The 27,989-nt window shown below is 38.4% G+C and overlaps 1 protein-coding gene across 5 annotated transcripts in view; it reads left to right on the forward strand.

Annotated features, from left to right (window-relative positions):
- Aatf (apoptosis antagonizing transcription factor) overlaps positions 1-27,989 on the forward strand; it is a 100,729-nt gene that overhangs the window by 40,066 nt on the left and 32,674 nt on the right. For 4 of the 5 annotated variants that reach the window (XM_087191906.1, XM_004870405.4, XM_087191907.1 and 1 more), the window contains exons 6-10: positions 232-427; positions 966-1,130; positions 2,736-2,819; positions 22,980-23,047; positions 24,827-24,907. In XM_087191906.1, coding sequence (XP_087048032.1) covers positions 232-427; positions 966-1,130; positions 2,736-2,819; positions 22,980-23,047; positions 24,827-24,907 — 594 coding nt within the window. Of the gene's footprint in view, positions 1-231; positions 428-965; positions 1,131-2,735; positions 2,820-4,208; positions 4,334-22,979; positions 23,048-24,826; positions 24,908-27,989 lie in introns of all 5 variants that reach the window. The other variant, XR_015443271.1, reaches the window with a different exon arrangement.

The following is a 27,989-nucleotide window of genomic DNA, read 5'->3' on the forward strand; positions in this document are numbered from 1 at the left end:
TTAAAAAATATTTTGAAACTCAAGTGCTTCATATTTATTTGAAAAGTTACATGAGTTTTTGACTGACTTCATGAACATTCTCTTCCAGCCCCCCTGCAAAAAGTCATCCTTCTATCTGTGGTGTTATTTAAAATGTAGATAGGATAAGGCCTAAATACTTCCTGTGAGGGTAGTTTTTTATCCAAGTAATGTTTACTTACATTGGACTCAGTGCTCTTACTGGTTTTTTAGTGAGGAGATTTCTAGTGAAGATGATGAACCAGTAGATAAAAAGCAGAAGAGGAGGGCGCCACCAAAGAGGAAGCTGGAGATGGATGCCTACCCTAGCTTCATGGCAAAGCGCTTTGCTGACTTTACCGTCTATAGGAACCGCATGCTGCAGAAGTGGCATGACAAAACGAAACTGGCTTCTGGAAAGCTGGGCAAGGTAAGTTGTGTGTGTGTGTGTGTGTGTGTGTGTGTGTGTGTGTGTAGGTTGTAACAACCTGGAGTAGCTGTAAGACATTGAGAAAGTGGAACTGTAGCTCATTTGTAGGGATGTTGTTGTGGTGGAATAGTGATCAGTCATTTCTGCCGCAAAATTTACAGAACCTCTGCCATTTGGGTCGTATTATTCAGACTTGGGATTTTTAAGTTTATTAGAAAGAATGTTTTATTCTTGAAATACTGTAGCCTTGTAAGCTTTAACTGTTGAAAATATAAAATACTTTAAAGAAATAGATTTTAAAACAATTTGGTAATTAAAGGACCAGAATTTGATCCGTAGGTACAGGAAAGTGATATGATCTGCTTAAGACCCAGTTTTTTTCCATGAGAACTATTACAGCCACTTACAAACTCAGTCCTTAGCAGAAAGTCCCTTCTGAAAAGGTCTGTTTCTCTGCTGACAAGGAAAGATAGAGAAGCCAGTGTAGCTGCCTTCAGCGTTGACTTGCTGTATTATCTGACACTGGTTAATGTTGCAGGGTTTTGGTGCCTTTGAACACTCAATCTTGACTCAGATTGATCACATTTTGATGGACAAAGAAAGATTACTTCGAAGGACACAGACCAAGCGCTCTGTCTACCGAGTTCTTGGCAAACCTGAACCAGTAGCTCCGCCTGTCCCAGAGAGTTTTCCAGGAGAACCGGTAAGAACTCTGGGATGCATGGGGAGTGTGGGGAGCAGTTTCTTTCAGGCTAATAAATGAAGAACCTGTAGGCATTACCTCTCCATAGGAGATGTGAGTACTACTTTACTGGGTTGTTAAGAAACTAAGAGCATATATAGGGGGATTTTTTTTTAAATGGAGCTTTGTTGATTGTTTATGTTGTTTTAGTCTTGTGTGATACAAGAGTCTTGTAGGGGAAACGTTTGTAATTCACTTTTTAAGATTTAATTTTTTGTTTTGTTTTGTTTTTTTGTTTTGTGGTGGAGATCAAGCTGGGGGGGGTATACATGCCAGGCAAGCACTCGACCACTGATCTACACCCCCCCATCCCCCATCCCGCCCTTAAGATTTTAGTTTTTGGTTTGTTTCTTTTGGTTTTTCGAGTCAGGGTCTCACTATGTAGTTCGGGCTGGCCTTGAACTCACTATGTAACCCAGGCTCACCTTGAATTCACAGCAGTCCTCCTCCCTCAGCCTCCTGAGTACAGGGTTATAGGCCTGTGCCATCAGATCTGGCTAAGATTTAGTTTTATAGCTACTCTTAGGAATGTTAGTAGTGAATCAAGTATGTATTTTGGCTTAAATGTTTGCTGGTTACATACTTCCGAAAAGGATCCAGAAGTAGAATAGTCAAATTATTTTGTTTAAAGGAAATTTTTTTTTAATTATAAAAGAAATGTATACTTAATTCCTTTTACATTCATAAGAATTTAAAATAGAATTCCTCCTTTTCTGAAAGTTCTGCCTCTCAGATGATAATAGTTGTGACAGGCTTTATGCATATAACATATACTTACACCAAAATATGGTTATCTTTTCTTTTTACTAAATAAAATAGCTATAGATGTGTGCATATATAAATATATAAAATACTACAACTGCATTTAAAATCTTATGACTTAAGTAAGTATATGATATTTTCATATCATTATAGTGAGATCCACCTTGTTTTTCCAAATGCCTGCAGAGGATTCCATTGGACGGATGGATGGATGCTGCGGTTTATTTAAACACTGGATAATTTGTCTCCATTTTAAGAAACAACACCATAGTAAACATTGCTGAACATTTATAGATGTGTGTTTATATGAACATATGGGTAGATTTCTTAAACTGAAGATGTTAAATCAAAGAAAATGCACTAAATCCTAATAGTTGTTAGCTCGAAAAAGGCTGCATTAATTTATAATCCCTCTAGCTGTATTCTGTAGTCCTCAGTACAGTATCACCAGTCTTAGAGGTGAAAAGGTATATTTTGCATGGATTTAATTAGAGTGAGACTAAACATGTAGTTGAACCCAGATGCACTGTACCACTGAGCTACATCCTTAGCCTTTTTTTTTTTTTTTTTTTTGAGACAGAGTCTCCCTCAGTTGTTTAGGTGGGACTCAAACTTGAAATTCTCCTGCCTCAGCCTCTCTCATGCTGGGAATATAGGCATGTGCCCCCATGCCCAGCTTTGATTTCTAAGAGCTTTTTATATCTTAAGGAAAATAGTGCTTTCACTGTTAGATATATTATTTAAAGTAGCTATGTTACTTTGATAACCTTATTGAGATCCATTCTTTGCTTCTCGCTAATCTAGGAGATCCTTCCGCAAGTCCCTGCCAATGCTCATTTGAAAGACTTGGATGAAGAAATCTTTGATGATGATGACTTTTACCATCAGGTGTGATTTTTATAGTCTTTTTCTAATACAGTCAGATTTTTAGCATTTTAAAATAGCTGATAGAGTTCTCTGAACAAAAGATAACAGTTTACTTATTTTGGAAGATTGTTAAGAGAAGGGTTGGAATTCCTGCATTCAGAATTGTCTTACAGTGTTATTCTGGATTGTTGCTTTTCTTCTATTTTATGTTTTCCTTTTGAAATGAAAACAGCTATGGCCATGGCACATTGTTGCTGGAGTGTAAATTGTCTTTAAGACATTTCCAGCTTCTTTGAATCATGTGACTTCTTATCAGATAGCCATTTTTGATAATGTTAATATAGGACATGGTGTTGGTTATTTGGTTTCTTGCTCCATTACTATCAATTTTTGTTCGTTTGTTTTTTGAGAGAGTCTCAGTGTATAGTTCAGGCTGATCTTGAACTCACTATGTAGCACAGGTTGGGCTCAAACTCATGCAATCCTCCTGCCTCAGCCTCCCAAGTGCTGGGAGTACAGGCATGTCCCACCACACCTGTCTGTTCCATTATTGTCAGAGTAGGACATGGTGCTAAAGGGCTAGGATTCTAGCATTCTAGAATTACACCTCTGGTTCTATAACCTATTAAGTCTCTTGTTTTTGTGCCTGTTCAAATCAGTCAAGTCTGTATATTGAGAGTGGCTACTACTATTGATTGTAATAATGCTTTAAAGACAGAAAGATTTGATAGATGTTGAAATATAGTCCACTTCTGAATATCTCTCCATGAATGTCCCCCTAGTTCTTTGCCTGACATTATCTGCTGGCATGATCCTGTTTGAGCTTTAGGGGTGTGGGGGTCTGGGGATTGAACCCAGGAATTTTGCACTGAGCTACATCTCTAGCCCTTTTTAAATTCTAAGACAGATTCTTGCTAAGTTCTCCAAGCTGGTCTTGAGCTTGGATTCTTCAGCCTCCCAAAGTGCTGGGATTACAGGCATATGCCACCATGCCTGGTATATTTGAGCTAAAGTAACTTTCTGTATACCTGAGTCACTTGTTATACCATACTTATTAATGAAACACTTTAGGCTTATCCTTTAGTGTACAGTGGAAACTAAGGATACTGTGCAGAAGTGATACACTGACTTTTATTGAGCCATTGTTTATTAAGATAAAATTTTTTTTCTTTGCTGAATTTTGAGTGTTAACTTTTGCTAGAGAATTTGGAACTGTTTGAAGGTTTAGCCATGATGGCTATACTTTGTACATGGTGTGGTCAAAAAATACAGTTCATGTTTACGTTTTTTTAAATTATTACAGTAAAAGACACTTTGCCATTAATCCCCCTCAAAATACACCCCCTCAATACACTTAACCGGTCGCTTTCGAAACCAGTTCTGAAAATACTCTTCTGTGATTGTCTTTAGTTGCACTGAAGACATGATGGCAGCCTCATTGCCCTGAATTGACTCAAAATGTTTACTTTTCATGGTCATTTTGACTTTGGGAAGAGCCAGAAGGAAGTCACATGGTGCCAGATCTGGTGAATGAGGTGGGTGAGGACACACAGTAATGTTTTTAGGAGCCTGCCTTTCTGTTGGATGGCACTCGGAAGCAGCATTGAACATATTTTTGATCACACCTCATAAAGACATTCATGAAAGAGGACTTTCAGAACTGATTCAGAAAGTGGCAAGAAAGATGGGATGAGTGTGTTTAAAGCAAGGAGTAATATTTTACGGGAGATTAATGGCAATGTATCTTTTACTATAATAAATTTTTAATATTTAAAGATATATTTTGGACACTCCTTACATATCAGTATGAACAAAGAAACTTATTAGAAAATTACTTGTATAACTAGAAATGATGTTTGTGTACTGGGAATATCTCTCATTTTGCCCTATAAAGAGCAAGAGACTCTTTTTATTCATTCTATAATATTCAATAAAATTAATAACCATAAGTGAGTCTGAAAAATAATGATTAGAGGGTATAGGAAAGAGGATTGGTGTGGCCTCAGCTATTCCCAGTCAGGGGTCCCGATTTTTTTCCCCTGTTCCTCTCTTTTTATGTCTATTTGTCAGAAGAATAGGAAACTCTGTTTTGTTCTGGAATGTCTAAGGAAGTACCTGATATGGGATATTAATGCTGTATAATTGTGTGTGAGATCACAGGAGACAATCAAAAATGTTCCAGTTATCATTAATTGAAGTGTGCATTGTTTGACAGAAGGTGCATCATAAATTAAACAGGCTTAATAAAATAAACTGAAATTACCGGGGAGAAGTTGTTTCTACTGGCAAGCCTTAATCTGAAAGGTTTCTTTATTTTTTTTTTCGCCTGGAAATCTGTTTAAAAAGAAATAGCATTACTTGATTGGCCCTTCTTCACAATTAATAATTTTAACTTCGATAAATTGTGATTTCAGAGTTATGACCAGTCACATCTTAACTTTTCCCCTTGCTGGTTAATTGGGGTGCTGAGGTTAATCTAAATTAAAACTTAAACTAATAGAGGTCAGCAAGGCAGCTGAAACACCTGAGTGAAACAAATGGGGCTGCCAGGCGCAACTTTATCTTGGCTGTTTCCCAAGAGGGAAGTGGCAGCAAATTGGAGTTGTTTCAGCCTTCTGTAAAGGTGAATGATGGGTGACACTTGTTAATGTACAGCATCTCTCGAAGCACTCCAGATTGCTTTGCCGCTGTACCAACTGCTGCCGTCCATGCACAGTCAGTAGGAACTAGACCAGTTGCCAACATCTGGCAGCACAGCAAGGAATGGGTGCAATCCTTGAAACCCCACAGATTCTAAATATGGTACTTAGACTGTGCAGGCTTTAATCACTTACCACTCTTTGGCAGCAGGCTACGACAGCTTATCCTAGCCTCGTACATCACATCCCGACATCTGCTGAGCTCCTAGGCAGCTGCACATTTATTTTCTTTTCTTGCCTTTTCTCTTTGCTTCCTATTCCTCCTCTTCTTCTCACTCCCCCCTCATTCCCACCTCCCTTTAGTTTTCCTCCCCCTCCCCAGTATGCTCCTTGGGAGAGATGATCTGTAAAGATTACTGCTTCATTGTGTGCAAGTAATTGTGGTGATGCCAGGCCCTTGACAGACACAACGTAGCACCTGTTCTGCTGACCTGGTTAATTTCTTCTGTTGAGTGGGATTTGCCAGAGATTGGAGCTGAAGCCAATTCAGTGATAAGGCTAAAGAAAATGGCTGTATGTTTTCTGTCACCTCCCAATTAAATTGGCTTCATAAAGTGCTTTCCTTTATTTGTCAGGATAGTAAGCCTGAGCTAAGTGTTGCATTCAGAAGTGGTACAGTGTATTACAATGGGCTTGTGAGTTTTCATTTGTGTGTGTGTGTGTTTGTGTGTGTGTGTGTGTGTGCGTGTCTTTTAAATGTGGTCATATGGAAAAGCTGGGTGCTGAAAATAATACCTTTCGCCTTTTTTTTTTTAAACACTACTTGAAGCCTGATTCTTTGGGCCCATGTTTTGTAAGGAAGAGATTATAGCCACATTGAATTTTAATGTTTCATTGTAAGGGTTTAAAGGCTTACTTCGTTAATTCAGGTGTCATGAGGCTGTGTAAATGCCCTAACTACTGAGAATAATGTGTGGGGTCAGAACCCCCTACACACACACACGCTCACACACATGTCCATTCTCACATTAGTTCTCTTTGTCTCTTAATGGGGCTTAAGTCACTACAGTACATAGAAATATGTTTGTATTACTAAAGTGTAGGTTACACGTATGTGCGTATATATATATACACATACTTAAGTGGATGCAAATATGGTATAAATATGAGAGAGACTGAAGACAGTATCAGATATAATAAAAACTCCTATCATTTTTAGAGTTGAAAAGACTTAGAAGCCAAGTTCCTGAGAAGTAACTTCCTGAAGTGATAGCGCAAACAGCAATGGCAACACTAATACTTGATCTGAAGACTGCTTAAATCAAGTCTTGTTCTTTCTTCCTCTCCCCCTTCTTTTGAAACAGAGTTTCACTATGTAGTCTAGGCTATCCTCAAACTCATTATCCTCCTGCCTCAGCCTCCCCAGCAACTGGGATTACAGCTGTGCTCTATCTACCAGGCCAGCTTTTGTTCTTTCTGTATACCTTTATTTCTTAAACAGATCATTCTTGAGCCATAAAAAGATTTCACTATAGTATTACAGTTTTCAGTTTGCAAATAAATAAGGTTCATTTTCTTAGAACTGGAAGAAATATTATGTTGTTAAAAAGTAATTTTTTTCCTTGGAAAGCAAATGATTTATTGAACTCCTTGTACTTAATAATTCTATTGAAAAAAATTAGCTTTATAATTTTGTTACTAGTTTGTTTGAAAACTAGAATTGCCAAAAGCTTTCGGTATATCCAGTGAAGGTTTTATGAGAGAAACCATTCGCTTGCCGCAGAAAAGCATGTTAAGGATTTACTTTCAAATGGAATTAGTTTGCATTTGACCTATTTCTTGCCGAAACTCATCCCTAAAGACAACTTTACAAAACATGAAAGTTGTAAATGACCATGAAGGATGGGCCATTCAGAAATGTTTTTAGTATCTGTTTTTCATTTTCATGATCCTATCAGCTCCTTTATAACACTAAGTTCTTTTAAGATGTAATGTATATACTGCAATGTAAGGTTCTTCTTTTATTTTGCTTTTTCAAACCATCAGATAATCTTTGACTTATAAGCCTGAGTTCTTAAAGAATTGGGGAAGAACCAGTATTTGCTGAGTACTAGTTATGAACCAGTTCCTGGACTAAGTAGATAGGTGTTCAACATGCATCTTTATTTAATCCTCATAAGATCCCACATTGTGATATGATTGCACCTAGCAGTAAGCTGTATGAAGTGATTGGTTTTATTCTTTTCATACCCCAGGCCCCTAACTAGTTTCTTGTCACCTTATGAGGTATTTTGTTCTAAAAGGACTAATTGAGCTTACATGTTGACAGATCAATACCTGGATTTCTAAGGGTTCATTAGGATTTTGTATCTTGCCTCTAGCTCTATTTAGTTTTGATCTGGTTTGTCCTGTCACTTTGATCTAGCCAGGAGGGTCTAGAGGAACGTGTAATAGGTTTTGCTCTTTTGATGACTCTTTGATGGGTTAAATTTCTCCTTTCATTTGCCATCAAGACATGTCTATAACTGACCTTGCCACATGCTGGACTCCTATATACCCAAGACATTTGATAATGCCATAAACAAGTAATTACTAATTTGGTAAACTATTGAATGTTGATAATGTTGAGAAATAGAGAAGGAGCAGGCTGTCTGACAAGATGGTTTTCTTTAATTAAATTGGTGAGTGATTAATATGGACAGTTGATGGGGTGGCTCTCAGTCTCTGCTTTTGAATTTTATTGTGAACAAGAGATGCCTCAAGTCCTCCTTGTGGTTAACGGCAGTACAGTATTCTTACTGTTGCATGATCTTTCCAGTGGTCCAGGTTATGGCTAATAACATGTTCTAAGTTTGATTTGAACTGGCCCCTGCTAATGAGTTATTGGAAAAGAAAATGCCTTTTTTTTGGAGCTTTCATTTTAAATTTTATTGAAAAATGTTTCTGTTATTTGAGATCTGGATAGTGTTTCTTAAAAGTTTGATGAAGGGCTGGGGATTTTGCTCAGTGGTTATGCCGCCTGCCTTGCAAGCACAAAGACCCGAGTTTGGTCCCCGGTACCAAAAAAAAAAAAAAAAGTTCGATGAAATTTATTGTGTATAGACTTCTGTGTGAGTTTAGAGAGAACATGTGTATGAAATACATAAATTTGAAAATTGAAATTATGGCTGACGGTATGCGCAGAAAATTAATTAGGTCTTGGAGAATAATAATGATGTTTTAAAAATCCAAACTCAAAACCTATGTCTAATTAAATTCTAATTTTAATTATTACAAGATTTTAGGGGCAGGGGAAAGGAAAGAAGGGAAAGGAAAAATGATGAGAAATGGAAAAAATGGAAATAAAGTCTTTGTAAATAGGGAAGGGTGGAGGGGGTGAAAGGAGGGCAGGGGAAGAGAACAAAATAAGAACCAAGATGCATCATGTAAAGGTACAATTCCCAATGAGAAATGTAAATGTGTTGTATACCTACAATGTACCAATAAAAGAATTTAAGAAAAAAAAAAAAGATTTTATGTACCATGAATAAGAGTGTCATTTGAGATATGTGGTAGTTTCTGTGCTATCTCTTAGATACACACAGTGATAATGCTGTCATTGTATATCTGTCAGTCTTGAGGCCCAAATACGGCTTTAGTACTGGAACTTGATTGTGCTTGGGCTCACTATTGTGGAGACTGCATGAAACAGTGGGACAAAAAGCCACATTTTAAATGCAAGTTCTAGAAGTTTCATCACACAGCAGCAGCAAGGGAAGGGAAGGGACACATGACTGGTCCCCATTTCTTTTTTTGGTACTGGGGATCAAACTCGGGACCTTACGCTTGCGAGGCAGGCGCCGGAACCATTGAGCTAAATCCCCGGGCCAGGTCCTCATTTCTTTCAGTTCTTTACTTTAAAAAATATCAGTAGGTTAAGCATGTAGCTCAGGGGTAGAACAAGGTAAACTTTGTATGAGAACCTGGGTTTGATCCCCAGCACTGTCCTCCACCCCAAATCAGAGCACAATGTCAGTACTGCTACTTCAATTAAACAGAGGTAAAACCTCACAACAAATCCTCAACCAGTATTTTTTGGGGGACTAGCTAGGCAATAGCTAAGAGTTTACTTAGAATTCTTGAAGATAGTTTTTCAAACTCAAGCGGTACGTTAAGAATTTACTAGCAAAATATATGACCAGAGTTGCCTTTTTTGTACTAATAATCCCAGTATTAGCTGCATGAGTGTATGTGAAAGACAGGAGTCCAGCAATTTTTTAGTAGCCTCAAGTGAAGAATTTGGTACTCCTCAAAAACTTGGGAGCACTGTCTGTCCATTAAAATAGGAATGTGTTATATAGTATTAAATTGTATTTAATGTATTTTCTTTCAAAGTAATTCATAGGGAAAATGGTTTGGCGAAGAAAGAGAAAGTAATAAGTATCTTCAAAAATGCACTGTATGTATATTGTGGATCTAGAGTAGAGGACAATTGTTTTAAATTTGACCATCAGGTCCAGACTTTTCACATATGAGGAAACTGGAACCTACAGGAGACTTATGACTTGATAAGATCACCCCACTTTTTGAGTTAGGACATTGAAACTCAGGTGTTCTTGCTTCCAATTTGATTTTCATTCTAGGACATTATACTGCCTTTGATTGGACAAGTTTGGAAATCCATTTGAGAATTTCTATTTTAGATTTATATCTGTTTATTGGAGGTCTGTTTGCAGTGATAATTCATGTACATTACTTTTGTGCAATTATAAACTTCAGTTAACACTTACCATGCCAGATGTTAATAAAGGCTAAAGTGTACCCTTCTCAAGAAATTTGTATTATCTCATAGGAATGAGGGTCTCTAATTTGTGTAGTCACATGGCTCCTCTTCACAGTGACTTTTCTAAAATTTGTGGAGAAAATAGTATATGTGCTGCCGAAGCGAGCACATTTGTGGAGAAAATAAATGATGAAAGGATGATCAGGTCCTTGATATAAAAACATACATGTAGTTCCGATATTATAAAGACAGTGTTATCACAAATATGCCTCCAGCATTCATTAGCACACTCACTTATCCTTCAACATACATCTGATCTAAATTAATTTCTCTGTAATGTGTAAGAGGCCTTAAAAGATGCTCTTTTAGATAAACTTTGGATAATACAAATTCTCTGTTTTCCAAAAATGTAGTCCTTGTTGGAAGCCAAGTTGAGATGCCAGTATCTACTGAAACTTATTTCAGGTTAGTTATGGGTATTGTTATTCAGAGTTTATATAGCTCACGGTTTCAGGGGATTCAATTTGTAGTAAACTGACTCCAAAGCAGAAACATCATGCTGGGAGGGCTTGGTGGAGCAAAGATGCTCAGTGCATGGGAGCCAGGAAGCGAGCAGGGGAACAGTGCCAGAGAGGAGGGAGCAGTGACCATGTGCAAGGTAGGATCAAAATACACAACGAATATTTAAATTTTTAAAAAAATTTTTTACCGTAAAAGACACATTGTCCTAAATTCCCCTCCAAATACTCTGTGACTTCAAACACAGTTATCCTATCATTTTTACCACTTTTTGAAGCAGTTCTGGAAGTCTTTCATAAGGTCTTTAACAAGGTGTGATAAAATAATATGGTGAATGCACCTGTTGAGTGCCATCCAATAGAAAAATTGGCTTATAAAAACATTCCAGGGCCAGGGATTTAGCTTAGTGATTCTGCTTCCTGCCTCGCAAGCGTAAGGATCTGAATTTGATCCCCAGTACCAAAAACAAAACAAAACAAAACATTCCAGTGTGACCTCATCCGTTTTATTTACTGGATATGGCACCATGAAACTTATGGTTCTTCCCTAAAGTCAGAATGATCATGAAAAGTTGATTCTGCACATCGAGACAGCCATAACAGCACAAATAAAGACACTTATGAAAGAGCACTGACTTCCAGAACTGCTTTAGAAAGTGGAAGAATGATAGGATAAGTGTGTTTGAAATGACAGTATGGGGGGAGGGCTACTGGCAATGTAACTTTTACTGTAATAAATTTTAAAAATGTAAAACTTCACTGTTATTTTTCGATCATAGTCATTCAGGGGCCAAAGCCACACCTCCATAGCCCATGCAGAGACTCCCAGGAGTGTGCTCCACTAATCTGCTAGTTGCCTCTTAATCCAGTCAAGTTGATCTGTCAGGACTACTGGTCACGGAAGAAATCAGTTCAGTTTTGTTTAATACTGTATTTAGGGTTCTTTTGTTTGGCTTTGATTTTCTTTCCCCTACGGTCCTATGTTGACTTCAGTTATTTTGATTACAAATTAGGTATATTAAATTTACCTCTGCTACATTCATGTAGAGTTGTTGAGATAGATAGATAGGTAGATAAATAGATAGGTTGGGTTTTGAAGTTCATGGGAAGGCCTATCCTGAATGTATAAATTTGAGAGCCTCAGCATGTAGATGTGTTAAATGCCATGAGATTGGATAAGATCACCTAGGAAAAAAAGATAGCGAGAAAAAGGTGAAGAGATGTGAAGCCTGAGTCCTGGACCATTCAGATATTTACAGGCTGGGGAGATGGGAAAGGACCAGCAAAGGTGATTACAAAGGAGAAAATAAGAGAGAATAAAGGAAGAGTGATTTTCTATGTCTCATGAAAGGGAGTCGAATATCATCCTGATTCTAAAATCAGACAAAAAACATCACAGAGATAGAAAATTACAGACTAGTATTTCTTATGAATATTGATACAAAATCAGCAAACTTGGGGATGGGTATGTAGCTCAGTGTTAGGTTGCTTGCTTAGCATGACCAAGTCCTTGGATTCAATCCCTATCACTACGAAAACAAAAGTCAGAAAACTCAATCCTGCAATACATAAAAGGATTACAACACAATGACCAAATGGGTTTTAGCCCAGTAATGCAAAGTTGGTTTAAGATCAGAAATCAATTAATGTACTGTGTCAATAGAATGAAAAAAAACTACACTGTTATCTCAGTATGTGCAGAAACAGTATTTTGCATCCTTTCATGATAAAAACACTTAACTAGGGATAGAAGGGCATAGGAATATCTGTGAAAACCCACAAGTAACATAACATTCAAGGACTGAATGCTTTCTCCTAAGATTAGGAACAAGACAAGGACATCTGCTCTTGCTACTTTATTCAACATTGTGGGGCTAGGGCAACTGGGGCAAGAAAAAGATATAGAATACCTCTTAATTGTAAGGAAAGGATGAAGTGAAACTGTCATTTATTTGCAGAGGACATGGTTTTATATATACAAAATACCAAAGAAGCTACCAAAATGACTGTTGGAACCAATAAACAAATCTAGCAATGTTGCAAGACACAAAATAAATATACAAAAATCAGTTCTGTTTGTGTACACCATCAATGAGCAATTTGTAAACGGAACTAAGAGAACAATTCCATTTACAATAGCATCCAAAAGAATAAAATACAATCTAAAGATTCCATACAATCCCTATCAGAATCCTATTTGCCTTTTTTTTTTTTTTCCTTTGCAGAAATTGCTAAGAGGATCCTAAAATTCATATGGTAATGTAAGGACCCAGAATAGCCAAAACAATCTTTAAGAAGGACAAAGAGGATTGTGGTGGTTAATTGATTGTAGTAAGCATTGACTAAAACAAAGACTCACACTTCCCAATTTCAGAACTTACTGCAAAGCTACAGTAATCAAGACATAGTGGCATTGGCATAGAGCTGGGCAGATAGATCAATGAAATATAATTGAGAAACCAGGAATAAACCCTTACATTTGTAGTCACTTGAAGGAAGAAAATGGACTCAATATTTCTCTTTTTTGGTGTGGGGGCAGGGAAACTTGAGGATTGAACAGCTGGGGCTTTGCACATGCCAAGCATGTATTCTGCCCCTGGGCTGCACCCCCAGCCTGGTCAGTTGATTTTCAGCAGGGGTACTGAGACAATTCGGTGGAGGAAAGAGTCTTTTCAACAAATGGTGCTAGGACAACTGGTTATAAAAAATGAAGATAGTCTTCCCTCATACCCACACAAAAATTAACCCAAAGATCACAGACCAAAACATAAGAGTGAAAATTATAACGCCTTTACAAGAAAACATAGGAATAAAGGTATAAATCTTCATGACCTATGGTTAAGAAAATGGTTGTTCTGCTTGACATCATGGTAGACGCCCGTACCCCCAGCACTCAGTAAACTGAGGCAGGAGGATTGTTGTGAGTTTGAGGCCATCCTGGGCTGAGTGAGTTCAAGGCCAGCTTGAATTACAGAGTGAGACCCTGTCTCAAAAAACCAAAGTAAAATTAAAAAAGAAAGAAATGGGTTGTTCTTAGTTCTCCAAAGCACAAGTGACAAAATGGGGCTAAATTCCCAGCCCTAGAACCATTGTATAATTTAAATTGATGACTTGTATGGCAAGTAAATTATATCTGAATAAAACTTAAAAAAAATCATTTTAAGGGCCAAGAATTTAGCTCAGTGATGCCGCACCTGCTCACAAGCGCAAGGTCCTAAGTTCCATCCCTGGTACCCTCCCCCCGCAAAAGAAAATTCATTTTTAAAAAGAAGGTAGTATTCTGTGCTAGTTGCTGCAGATAGATCAAATAAGATGAGGACTGAGAGAGGCCTTGATTTTAGCAGTGTGGAAAGTCATTGGTGATCTTGACCCAATGTGTTTCTGATAGAATGGTAGAACAGGTTCAAGAGGAAATAGAAGGAGATACGTGGGTGACAGTGTGTGTAGACAGCGTACAAAGACGTTTGCTACAAAGGAAATGAAGAAATGGGTCAGCAGCTAGAAGGGGAAGTGGAGGTTGTAGAGTGAGTTTTGTTTTAAGATGCCTTTTGTGCACTGATGGAAATGATCCAGTAGAGACAGGGAAGTTCATGTTGCAGGAAAGAGATGTGGAAATTGCTGGTGAGAGCTATAAGATAGGGAGAGAGGAGTTGGTCTGGTAAACGGGAGGGAAGGCAGAACATGTGTCATTGCAAGTAGATAAGGGTGAAAGTATACAGTTCTTATCTGAGTATTTTATTGCTCATGACTTAGAAAGCCAAGAATGAGATATAGGAGGATCCGGAGGCTTGAGAAGGGTATGGAAAATTATCTGTGACAGTGGGAGAATGAAAGAACTAGGAAAATGTAGAACTGCCAAGTAGCACTGAAGACACACATAGTGTTAGTGGTAATGATTTTAAGGTGAGTGAGGCCAGTGTGCATGGTTCTTTTTGTCTTGCCACGTTCAGCCACATGGGTGCAGGTACAGAGGTGTAACATGGTTTGGAGTTTTGCCAAGGAAGTACTGGTACATAATACCCTGTCTGCAATTCTGAAATAAATGTTTTGAAAACTCAAGATTTTTTTTTGTCTGGTAAGCTTGGCAACACCTGAATTGAATGATAGTGAAGCTGCTTTTAGACTTTATATGTCTTACTTGGGGGAAATATGCATATATTTTGCGGTAGTGATACTGTGTTTGACTTTTGGAGTGCTGCCCCAGACTCTACTGGAGCGTATATGGTATGTGCACAGTATTTCCTTCCTAAAGTTCTAAAAATTCTGAATCCCAAGACACATCCGTCCCTAAGGGACTATGGATCTGTATGACAAAGGGACATCCTATAAGGAGGTTGAGGATGTATGCCAGGAGCGATGATCCTGAGGGCCTAAGGAATCTCATCTGCCTGGTAAACGGAAAAGTGAGCACCTGGGGAGAGGGTGAGGGTGCAGAGTAGGCGGTGGGATCAATGGACTATTAGTCCTGGTAGGGTTGAAGAATTATTGGCAACTGAATGGAGAGGGAGAATGCTAGAAAGATAGGGAGAATTTGTTTCATCAGAGCCTGTAATCTCTAAAGGACATAATTGCAGAATACTAGTTGGTACTGTCTTGTCAGCTTTCTTGTGAATCCTTTAGTTCCGAATGACTTCTTATTCTTTTAACACAAATGATACATTGTGTAGTACCATTAAAGGAAACATTGCGAGCAAATGCTCAGAAATAGGTAGAAATTGAACTGGTGGCCCAAAAGATATATAACTTCTCTCCCTGCCTTGACTATAGATGGGGGTGGGGAGTACACACCAAGATCTATGTCTGGTTAAAAGGGGATCGATCCATCCATCCTTCCTTCCTTTCTTCCTTTCTTTCTTGTAGTGAGGATCGAACTCAGGACCTTGTGCTTGCAAGGCAGGCGTGCCACTGAGCTAAATCCCCAGCCCAAAAATGGGGATTCTTAAAAAGCCTTGGAAAGTAGCAACCTCCATATGTTGTTACTTTTAGTATAGATTAGAAAGAATGACTTAATGCAGTCACTCAGTTCTTGTAAAATTATTTTATTTGTAGGAAAAAGAAAGCAAATTGGTAAAAGAAGTTTGTTAGCATTTGAATTGCTTACTACTCTGTCGTCACACAACAGGGCCTAGTACTGGTAGTGGTTAACTTATACTTCTAATAATAGGCAATCTGCGCCTGCCTTGCAAGCGCAAGGTCCTGAGTTTGATCCCGGTACCAAAAAAGAAAAGAAAAGAAAATATTGAACTACATCAACGTCAAAAACTTAACAGCAAATGATACCATCAAGAAGGTGAAAATACACCACAGAATGGAGGTTGATAAGGAACTGTTACCAGAATACATAAAGAATTCATATAACTTGATATCAAGAAGACAATCCATTTCTGCAATGGGTGACTGCTCTGAGTAGATTATTTCTCCTGAGAGGTTGTACAAATGGCCAGTAAGCAGGGAAACACAAATCAAAATTCACTTCACACCTCTTAGGATGGCTGTAAGTCAACATTTATATTACTATGCTAAATAATTATTTGTTCACAAGTAATGTACTATGGTTGTGTTTTCTTGTATGTTTGTTCCTAGAATTTAAAATGCCTGTTTTAAAAATACTTGTTGAATTTTCTGGGTATTGCCCACTGCTTCTCTCATATACTGTTAATGCCTCAGATATACGTGATCGTCTCCTTTTCTCTGCACCCTCGCCTCCCTCCTAAGAGTTGTCCTTCTGGAGTGCTCTGTATTCCTGGCACATGCCCATGCTTCTTTCCTGAGTTAGACCCCTGTTTTCTAACATTTTTGCTTAGTTATTGAAGCATGTCTTTCTATGAAAGAGTATGTGGAAAGCAAATTGGTGAGCCTTTGTGTAATTTGCTTAGTGGTTTGGCTATGTATGGAATTTGAGATTGGAAATCATTTCAGTTGGAATTTTGAAGATATTCCTTTGCTGTCCTCTGGTATCTGCAATTACTGTTGAAATGTCTAGTCCTATTTTTTTTTAATTTCTATCCCTTAATGTAAAGGATAACCACACAGTTTGTTGCCAAAACAAGATGCTAGCCTGACAGAGTATTAGGCCAACAGGCATAAACCAGAGCTGTTCTTGGGTAAACAAGAACCTGTGGTTACCCTCTGTATCTATGACTTGTCTTTTCTTTTAACTGTTTGGGATCCTTTCTGCTTTGGTATGTGCCATGTCATGCTTATGCATACTGGCAAAGGGTCTTTTTCCTTCTACATTGTACTAGGTCTTTGCACACTTGTTCCTGTTCTTTGATTTTGGGAAATTTTCATAACTATTTCATTAGAACTTTTCTCCTAGGCTTTGTGAGTCAGATGTTTAGCTTTCTGAGTTGTCTCCTAAATTTTTTTCTTCTCTTACAGATAAGCAAGGGGATGTTATCTTTGCCTTTTAGTTTTATATCTGAAATTTTGTCAACACTTCCACTTCTATTTTTGATTTTTTTGTTTACTTGTTTTAGTCTTCTTACACCATCCTATTCTTACAGAAGTGTATTTTTCTCTTCTCTGAGGATATCTTGTGTAAGTTCCCTCCTCCCTCTCTCTGCCTCCCTCCTTCTCCCTTCCTTCCTCCTTTTTTTTCCTTTTCTCTGTTCTTTTCTTCTCTTTTCCCTCCTTCTCTTTCTTTTCTTTTTTTCTTTCCTTCCTTAAGTTTCTTACATTGCTCCCTTGAGTGTTTTTTTTTCCTTTCTCTATTTAGTCTGTGTGGGAGGCTTTCTTCGATGCTGATAATTATTTATTTATTCTGTTTATATTTAAGAGTGAGACATTAAAAAGGTTATTTGGAATCTCTGAAGGCTGAACAGAGCTTCTTGGCTTTCTTAAATATAATTGTGCTGTAAACTTACCTCTTGGTTTGACTACTCTCAAATGTCAGAACTTGTATCTTGGCTCGTCTGTGTTACTATAAGAAAATGCCAGAGACTGGAATATTTATAAAGGACAGCAGTTTATTTTGTCACATTCTGGAGGCTGGGAAGCCCAGATGAAGACATCAGCAGGTTTAGTGGTCTAGTGAAGGTTGTTATCTACTTCCAAGATGTCACCTTGATATTGATTCTCCAGACAGGTGGCATGCTGTGTCCTCATGTGGCAGGAGGTAGAATGGCAAAAGGAAAGACATTCCTTCACTAAACTCTTTTATAAGGGTACCTGATCCTATTGCCTCCCAAACACCACTCCTCCCATTGTGGTTATACTGGAGATTAAGGTTCCCACACATGAATTCAGGGGGACACAATCAGACTATAGGCACTTGGAAATCTTTTGGGGGAAGGGGAAGTGTTTTTCAGAAAACACTGCTCAGCTCACCCACCCAGAAAATTGTACACCTGAGCACTAGCATTCTGTAGGTGGAAGCAGGGGAACCTCAGAAGGTCCCCAAGATTAACATTGAACTTTAACTTGCACCTTACCCCACCTATTGTACTTCCACTCTGGGGCTGCGGCCATTCCATTTTTTTCTCCCAGTGACAGGAGAATGGTGCATGTGGTTAGCATGTGGCAGTGCCCAGCCATGGGGTAATGGAGAAAGCCCAAGTGGCTTTGTCCTGCTGCCTCCTCCCACCTTTCTTGGTAGTGCCACTCTGAGAACTGACCCTCCCAGGGACCCTGCGGGCCTGAGTGGCACCACCCTCACCTTACTCCGCAGGCCCTTAGGTGGTAACTACCTTTCACTCCTCCATCTTTTATTGTCTTGGGAAATTTTATGGAAATAGGCTCTCATCTCTCCCTTTTTCTTCTTTCATGTGGGTTAATGCATTTATTTCTCTGCTATCTTTCAAAGGGGTTGAGAAAGTGATAAATCAGTGTGTTTAAACTTCTGTTTTTGGGGTGGGGATTTAGCTCAGTGGTCCGCCGCCTGCCTTGCAAGCGCAAGGTCACGAGTTCATTCCCCGGTGCCAAAAAGTAAATAAATAAATAAATAAACAAACTTCTATTTTTAACTGACCACGGCATCCACATTTTTCAGTCCCACTGTTATAAATGTTGCCAAGTGCAGTGGCATACCTGTAATCCTCGCTTCTTGGAGGCTGAGGCAAGAGGATTGCAAGTTGGAGGCCAGCCTGGAGAGTTTAATGACATCCTATCTCAAAATAAGTTTTAAAAGGGCTGGGGATATAGCTCAGTGCTGCCTAGGTTCAGTCCCAGTACTGCAGAATAAATAATAAGTGAAAGGGCTGGGGATTTAGCTCAGTGGTTTTGCCACCTGCCTTGCAAGCAGAAGGTCCTGAGTTTGATCCCCGGTACCAAAAAAAAAAAGTAAAAAATGTCATAAATCTTGATTAGATGTTCAAGTAGTACTATCAGTGCCATTTCTTTTTTTTTTTTTTTTAATTCTTTTATTGGTACATTTTAGGTATACAATTCATTTACATTTATCATTGGGTGCTTGTATCTGTACATGATGTATCTTGGTTCTTATTTTTTCCCCATTACCTGTGCGGCCTTCACCCCCTCCACCCTTCCCTATTTACATAGATTTTGTTTCCCTTTTTTTTCTTTTCTCATAATTTTTCCTTTTCCTTCTTTCCCTTTCCCCTCCCACCACCCCTACACCTTTGGACCTTTTCCTATTTCAAATTATCAGTTATTCATTTTAATCATTTTATCCTTATTTACACTTTCAGTTTCTCACACTAGAGAAACTATTCAGTATTTACACGTGTGTCCTATTTATTTCACTTAAGAGGATGGCCTCAATATGCATCCATTTAGCTATAAATGTCTCTAGTTTCTCATTCTTTATGGCTTAGTGCTACTCCATTTTATTAAAAAACCACATCTTCTTTATCCAGTCTCCAGTTGATGGGCACTTGGGCTGCTTCCAAGCTTTAGCTATTATAAACTGTGCCACTATAAACATGGGTGCACATATATCACTGTGGTATGATTCTTTTAATTCTTTGGGGAAGATCCCCAGCAGGGGAATAGCTGGGTCAAGTGGGACCTCTAGCCCTAGTTCTTTGAGGTGTCTCCATACTGATTTCCACAGTGGTTGCACCTGTCTGCACCCCCACCGACAATGGAGAAGGGTTCCTTTCTCCCCACACCCCCGCCAGCATTTGTTATTGGTTGATGTCATGATAGCAGCCATTCTTTCTGGGGTGAGGTGGAATCTCAGTGTTGTTTTCATCTGCATCTGTCGAATGACCAGTGATGTTGAACATTTTTTCATATATTTGTTTGGTGCTTTTACTTCTTTGTCTGAGAAATGTCTGTTCATTTCTGATGCCGATTTTTGAATTGGGTCTTTGAATTTGGGGGGGTGTCTGATTTTTTTCAATTCTTTATATATTCTAGATAGTAAACCTTTGTCTGAGGTATAGCTGTTAAAATTTTTTTCCCACAGCCATTTCTCCTCTGTGCTATTATAGGTTAATTAGATTTTGTGGGCTGACCTGGAAACCTAACTTCATCTATGATTTTCCTCTAGAGATAAAATCAAGCCTTTTTCAGTTGACTCTGGAGGAATTGGACTAGAACAAAAAACTTTCATACACTTCTCCACTTTCCAAGTCTCATAGAAAATTACTATAAATATTGTATCATCTTGATTGGAACAATAAGATCTAGTAACTGTACTAGGAACTTGAATTTTAGTGGGAAAAGTTTGTTCGTATAGTAAAACTATAAAAATTGAACTTTAGGCTGGACATGGTGGCACATGCCTGCAATCCCAGCACTCTGGGAAACTGAGGCAGGAGGATCAAATGGGCCATTTTGTGAGACCCTTTTGCAAAATAAAAATGCTGAGGGTGTAGCTCAGTGTAAAGGCTCTTTATGTAATCCCCAGTACCAAAAAAACCCAATAACCCACCTCGGGCAAGCAGGAGGCCCTGGATTCAATCCCTAACACCACGAAACTAAACAAAACCCACCTCAGAGGCAAGTTAAAATTCTTCAGCCTATAGTCCTAAAGCTTCATTTTTCAATAGCCTTTTTGAAAGCAGCTTTCCTAATTAAATTTAACTCCAGTGATAATGATAGATATGGGAAATAGTAGTGGCTATGGGAATAGTTGTTTTGTTTTGTTTTGTTTCTCTTGTTTTCTCATTTCTACTTTGGACACAACACTCTTTGAAATTTTAGACTGAATAAAGTTAAACTTAGCTAGGTAAACCAAGAACAACTTCTTAATCACGAATGATTGGGTAATGAAAATGCACCCTAGGCGGTGGGTGGTAGAGTGCTTGGAAGTAAATGCTGCAGCGACTTGGCATGTGAATTACAGAGCCCACTGCAAGTGCCATAGATCTGCAGTTGCTCAGCTCCAAATTCCAGCCTTCTCTCTTCCAGATGAGATTGCCCCAGTGCTGGGGCAGCCTTCCATGAGTCCTTGCTCCTTTGTGGCTATAACTGCCCCAGTCTCAGGGGATCAGGTATGATTAGGAAAGCTAAGAATAGTGGTTGTAATCTCATGAGGCTGAAACAGGGTAAGTTAGGCAATAAAATGGAGTCATTCCATTATTTTCCTCCTTTTTATTATTAACCCCACCCTGGCTGCCTATTCCTCTCTCTTGCTTTTCACAGTATTTTGACTAGGAACCAGAAGCCCACTTTTCCTCAGCCTTCAGGGCAGCCATTTGCACGACAGCAGTGTTACACAGGTTTACTGTGGCGTGTGTCTGTGTAACACTGGATTTGGATCTTGTATTTAGCTGCCAGAAGTGACTGTGATGAAGTAGGAGAGATAAACTGATAGATTGGCTGCCAGAAAGATGTTGGGAATCAATCTGATAAACAGGGTAGAGAAATAGCTTGCTGTTTTCTAGTGATAATAAACCAGTGGCCTCTGGTCCTCGTGTTTTAAAATGTAATTGCTGTGGTAATAATGTCGGAAATAAGCAAATGAAAAAAAATCACGGGAGGTTTTTTAATTGCAACCGAGATATCCTTTTCCCCTTTGCAATAAATATTCATCTTAAAGAAATATTTTTATAAATTTGTTTTACTTCTTCCAGTGCCTACTTATATAAACAAATGAAAACTAAAAAGTGAACTACTTTCATAGGAATTTATTTCTTCTTTCCATCCTCCCACAGTCTTCAGCTATTGAGCTTGGTGAAATAGCTATGGCTACCATGCCTTACCTACCCTTTTTTTGTGAAGAACCAAATGTTAAAGTCAAACCTGTATTATTGATGAATGATGAGCAGGAACTAGTTTGTTTAAACATCATCTGTTAGGTTTCTCTCAGATTGTTTGGAATTTTAATCTCTGTTGCTGTTTCTCTGTATCTAGCACTTGGAAGAGATGATATCTAGATTCATTGTTGTAACTTAAAAGTGTCCTTTAATATTTAACTGCAAAGGGATGGGGATTTAGCTCAGTGGTTCTTGCACCTGCCTTGCAAGCGCAAGGTCCTGAGTTCAATCCCCGGTACCAAAAAAAAAAAAAAAAAAAAGATTTAACTGCAAAATCCATTGCTTCTCTTCACTCAGGACTTTAAGTTTTCGTGTGTATTCTTATATTCTTTTTTTTTTTGGTACCAGGGATCGAACTCGGGACCTTCCACTTGCACCTAAATCCCCAGCCTTTCATGTATATTCTTAAGACTGTGTTCCCCTTGAATTTATTGTTCAGGATGAGAAACTGGCTCCTGTGTTGTACTTGTAGTTCATACAGATTACTTTCTTTTGGGTCCTTCTTAAAACTTTTGTTGGTGTCTTGTCTGGTTAAGTCACTTGATGCCCTGCGTAGTAGAGTAGCAGCTATGAAAAGCAAGAGTATGAAGTCTACCCTCTTAATTATCTACAGTCAGGGCCTTCTGATGAATATCTGCCTGACTGTGGGAGGTTGTAGACCCGAAGTTAAACATGCAGTTGTCCTATTGGTGGGAAGCTGATGTGTGTTCCTTTTTGCCACACAGCACTTCCCGCCTGACCTTTTAAAGATTCTCCATTGGTATCAATGGGGTGGACAGAACTAATCATAAAAACAATGAAGGGAATGTTGCACACTCATTGATCCATTTGAAATGAACTGCAGTACAATAAGTCTTCCAAATGGACTTCTTTTCTCAGCTCTTGCTATGGCTGCCTTTTAAAGATATATAAATATGAAAGGGTTAATGGGAATGCAGTCATGCTCTTACCACTGGGCTGTCCTTTATTGATTGTAGTTTTAGAGCTGTCAGTGTGCTATTCAGAATTCTTTTTGTGCCCTTTTAAAGTCAGTTGGTGCTGGGAGATGATAAATAAATCAGTTGCTTTTCTCCCCCCACCTCCCCACCCTACCCCAGCTTCTTCGAGAACTCATAGAACGGAAGACCAGCTCCTTGGATCCCAATGATCAGGTGGCCATGGGAAGGTAATTTCAGTACATTTTTCTACTCATGCAAATTGATCATATAATAGTTTCTCCCTTTGAGCCCCTTAATTCTGCCTCCAAGGCAGTGATTGGTCCTGTAATTATCAAAGTTAAGCAGGATAACAGGAACTAGAAAGACAGAGTGACTAATTGTTTAGTCTGCATTGCCTTAAGTATGATATGAAAAGAGATTATGAAAAACCTGTGTTGTATTAGAGTTTGTTTTTCAAAGTCTTCTTATGCTCTTTGCTCTCAGGTTTGGGTTGTGATTGTATCAATATCAGTCTGCTCACCAGTGGACAAAAACAACATGTGCTCTCAGCTGTCAGAGTGTAGCACTGTGTACAACAGGTTCCTTGCTTGGAGTCCAATCTGCTTTGTTAGTCTGCCCTAATTTAGACCTCCCCCTGCAGTAAAAGCTTCAGCACAATTAGAAATGGAACGTGGCAGCATTACCCAGATGTCAGGATAGAATGTAAAGTAGTGAAGGAAGGCTCTTGTGTGTATGCTTCATCCTGTGGTTGGAAAATAAAAAGGGCATTTAGAGTGCTACCTAATGAATAGTGTACATTTAAATAGCCCTGAGCCATAATTTGCAAAAGCATGAAAGGAAACAAAAGCTGCAAGTGCCAGAATAGGATTCTGGGCAGAGCAGCATTTTGAGAAAGCAGTGAAAAATTTGTGTTGATGAAATAATTTTATTTGAGCAGAATATTATTTGAATTTTACGGGAGGATGTTGATATTTCGTGTATCTCTGGAATATCGTAGAAGGCTGTTCACCATAAATTTATTGTGATAGAGCAAATTGCATTTAAGTGATGATTATATTGTACATTTATCTGACTTTACAATAAAATAGATTATGGTAATTAAGATTATATTAAGATTACAGTAATTGGATTTCCCTAGATTTTTTTCTTCTGATGTTGAGTTTTTGTTGTATAAATCAGGTACGATGACTGGCTGCTGCTGTGGCTGCTGTTTTTCCTCCTCCTCTTTCACATTTGTTCACAGGAGCAATTTGTGAAGATTTTCTTAGCCCAGTATCCCTTATTTGAAAAATTAATTTCTTATCTAAAATGACTGGAGAATATATGAATCTTGTGTGGATCCTTATCCAAACAACCAACTATAAAATTGAGAGTCTGAGAAATTTGAAAACCAACTGAATATTTGATAGTAAAGAATTATTTTTGTAGGTGTGATAATGGTATTGTGATTATATTGAGGGGAGGAGTCCTCATCTTTTATCAACATATACTGAAATATTTATAGATGAAATAAAAAAATACATGACCATAAGACTAGTATTAGTGGTGGATAATTATTAAAAATGAGCAGAAATTAGAAAGCACAAGGCAAAAACACTTGTGTTTTAGCAAAGGAAAAATTAGATTGAAAAAACTCTCAAGTTCTTTCCAACCAGCAGTTGCCATTAAAGAACGTGCTGCACAGCTGAACCGTCAGAAGAAAATCCACCCAGCTACACTCGAGCTGACGGGTTTTTCTGCAGATTGGTAGATTAGTGCTTGTCACAGCAACTCCAGATACTAAGAAGCATTGTTAACCAAATTTGCTGTAGAATTTCCCAGCTGCCATTTGTGTTTTACCTTTGCACAAATCCTCTTCAATTGATTAGTCACTTTGGCCCGAGACCATCTTGAGGAGTTTGATGATTTCTTTCTGCAGGGTTGTTAGTGAGAAAAATTCCAATTTGTCAATATATATAACTATTTCTGTTAGTGATGATGCATAACATTGCTTGTGAATTTCCCAGGCAGTGGCTTGCAATCCAGAAGCTACGAAGCAAAATCCACAAGAAAGTAGATAGGAAAGCCAGCAAAGGAAGAAAACTTCGGTAAGTTGATTTTTGGAAAAAATTTAAACATAGTTTATCTTTTTTTGTATTTTGGCAATTATATCATTTTTCTCTTTCTTCTGGTAATTCTGCTCTTAAGGATCAAAAAAATAATAAATGATACTTGAGTTTTTTTGTCACTCAGTATTTTTTACTCTAGAATGGAAATATAGTTTCATTCACTTTTTGTTCTCTTGTGGATGATGTGATATTTCCCTGTAAGAGAAATAATAAAACAAAGGCAAGAAGTAGAAATTATTTTGCTTTTAAAAAGATACAAATGAAGGACTCCAGAGAGTTTTAACAGTGTACATAATGAGGTTAGAAATACAATTTAAGGGCCGGGGATTTAGCTCAGTGGTGCCGCTGCCTGCCTCAAAAGCGCAAGGTCCCGAGTTCGATCCCCAATACCAAAAAAAAAATAAATAAATAGAAATACAATTTTAAAAATTTTTAGCTGGGTGTGGTGATGTACACCTGTAATCCCAGCACTTGAGAGTATGAGCCAGGAGGATAGCTGTGAGTTTGAAGGCCACCTGTGCTACATAGAGAGTTCAAGGCCAGCATGAACTACATAGGCGCTGTCTCAAAAAAAACTGTTTTTATTAGTACATGTTTGTGCTAATAGCGATTGGATTCATCACAGGGAGTTGGTACATGTGCACAATACATTTTAATTCTTTTTATTTCCTCTCTCCTCCCTCCATCTAATTTTTATGAGAAAGTAGAAAAGTTCTGAAGCTAGGAAAACCCTCTACCCTGTGAGCTTTTCTTTTTTTCTTGGTACCAGGGATCGAACTCGGAACCTTGCTCTTTTGAGGCAGGTGGCGGCACCACTGAGCTAAATCCCCGGCCCCGTGAGCTCTTAAACGTGTTCCCACCGGCTTGAACCACTGGTTATCCATGCATGAATGTTCCATCAGGCAGCTTTTTATTAACTTTATTAGTGAAAAAACTGATAAAAGTGATTAGGTCCATTTGTACCACCAGTGGTACAAGCCTCCTGATGGGATGGACAGTCATGCTTATACTACTGGTTGTTCAAGCCATCTTACAGCAAGACATATAAATTATGGCTCCGTCATGACCGAGTTAAGGTTTTTAATAAGGATACAGACTAAAGAAGGAACAAGAGTAAGAACTGACATTCCTGTACTTACAGACTTACATCCCTGGTGGCCCAGTACGTGTGTGCATGCGTGCACGTATATGTGTGTATGTAATACAGTATATGACACAAAACCTCAGTGCCAGAGAGACCACTTGTAATTTAGGGGCACACTGAAAAAAATCTTAAACTTGTTGCATTAGGACAGTTTTAGGCTGATAGTTAATCCCACATCCTTATTAGAGAACCTCCCCAACTAAATTCCCTGTAGCTGGGCATGATGGCAGATGCCTATAATCCCAGCACCTGAGAGGCTAAGGAAGGAGGATCATAATGAGTTTGAGACCAGCCCAGACTACATAGCAAGACCTTGACCCCAGAAAACAAAACAAAACAAATGTGAATCTGTCTTAATTTTTAAAGGTCTTCAGAAAAACAGATTTTGAAACCACTTCAATTTCACATTTAACAAAATGTATCAGGAGGCTTACTTTTCTTTTACTTGGCAAAAGTGCAAAGTCACTTTTCTTCATCAGTTAATTTAGAGTCACTTTTCTTAAATCTCAAGTTAAATTGTTTAACTTACAGATATATTGAAATTTCCAGTTCTTCATGGTTCTCCAGGTCCATTATTAGTGCAGTGGTTCAGAGTATGTACTCCAGAGCCAGGCTGCCCGAGTGTGAATCCCAGCTTTGTCAGGAATTAGTATTTACTTTGGGCAGGACCCTTAAACTCTCCATGCTAGTTTGCATCTACATGAAAAGGATGACATAATACAGAACTGGCCTTATAGTTCTGCTGTGAGATTTTGTTGTACTAAAAGCAGGCAGTATGGTCTTTCACCTGATTTCTGTACCTCTCGTGAAGTTAATTGGGTGGTGAACAGCTGCTCAACTTGGTGTAACTGTGGGGTGACTATTACTGTAGAATCCTCCCCAGCTGCCATCTTGCTCCACCTCCCTCAGAACAGGTGATCTTCCTGTGAGGATTAAATGACAAACGTAAGCTCTTGGTGCTAGGTACATAATAAACACTATATAAGCTCTTGTCTGTTTGTTATCATTATTATTATCATTATTGCTGCTGTCATTGGTCCAAGTTGGGTTAGTCTCCTACCCTAATGTTTATTTGCTGACATACATACCTCTTCTATACCTGTATCTTCCTTCTCCCGGTCCAAGGAAGAATGCTGCTGATAGCACTTTGTAAGTGACTAGGCTAGATACCTTATTATTTACTATTGAGATGAGATTTTTCTCCAGTGCTGTGCTTTTAAAATTATAGCCTTGAGGGTCAGGCATGGTGTACGTTCCCCCATCCCAGCACTCAGGAGGCTAAGGCAGGAGGATCACCATGAGTTCATGGCCAGCCTGCATTATATAGTCAGTTCAAGGCTGATCTGGAATACAGAGTGAAATCCTGTCTCTCAAAAAAAAAAAAAAAAAGAAAAAAAAATATATATATGTTGTACCCTTCAGCTGGTAATATAGCTGAGTTTTAGGGCATTTGCCTGACATGCTCAGGGCCCAGGGTTCAATCCCCAACACCAAGAAAAAAACCCTTTAGAAATAAATAGAAATTAGCCTGATGAGGCTATGAATGGTCTCTTGAGGGGAGAGCTCAGGTTTCCAAATTGAAAGACTTGGGTTTGAATCCCAGTTCTGCATGACTATATGTTTTTGGTTGTTCTTTATTTCTGAGCCTTACTGTGTTTTCATTTACTAAGTGGAGATAATTACAGATTTGGTGTGAAAATTAAATAAAATGTAAATGCCTGGTACACAGTAGGCTTTCAGATGCCAGTTTCTTTGGTTGCTGTGTTGTTTATTGGTATTTCTCTTACAAATATGCTTTTCAAAAGAATTTAAAGCAAAACTGACTTTTCTACATGATTGTATTATAATGAATTTTTAAATTACTGGGGCAAATAGCTGTAGCTGCCCTTGGAGGTAAAGGATTGTGCTATTTTATCC

This window comes from Heterocephalus glaber, unplaced genomic scaffold (assembly GCF_053883595.1).
Source record: "Heterocephalus glaber isolate CG9 unplaced genomic scaffold, H.glaber_assembly_v1.0 deba00001564, whole genome shotgun sequence".
NCBI classification, from domain to species: domain Eukaryota; kingdom Metazoa; phylum Chordata; class Mammalia; order Rodentia; family Bathyergidae; genus Heterocephalus; species Heterocephalus glaber.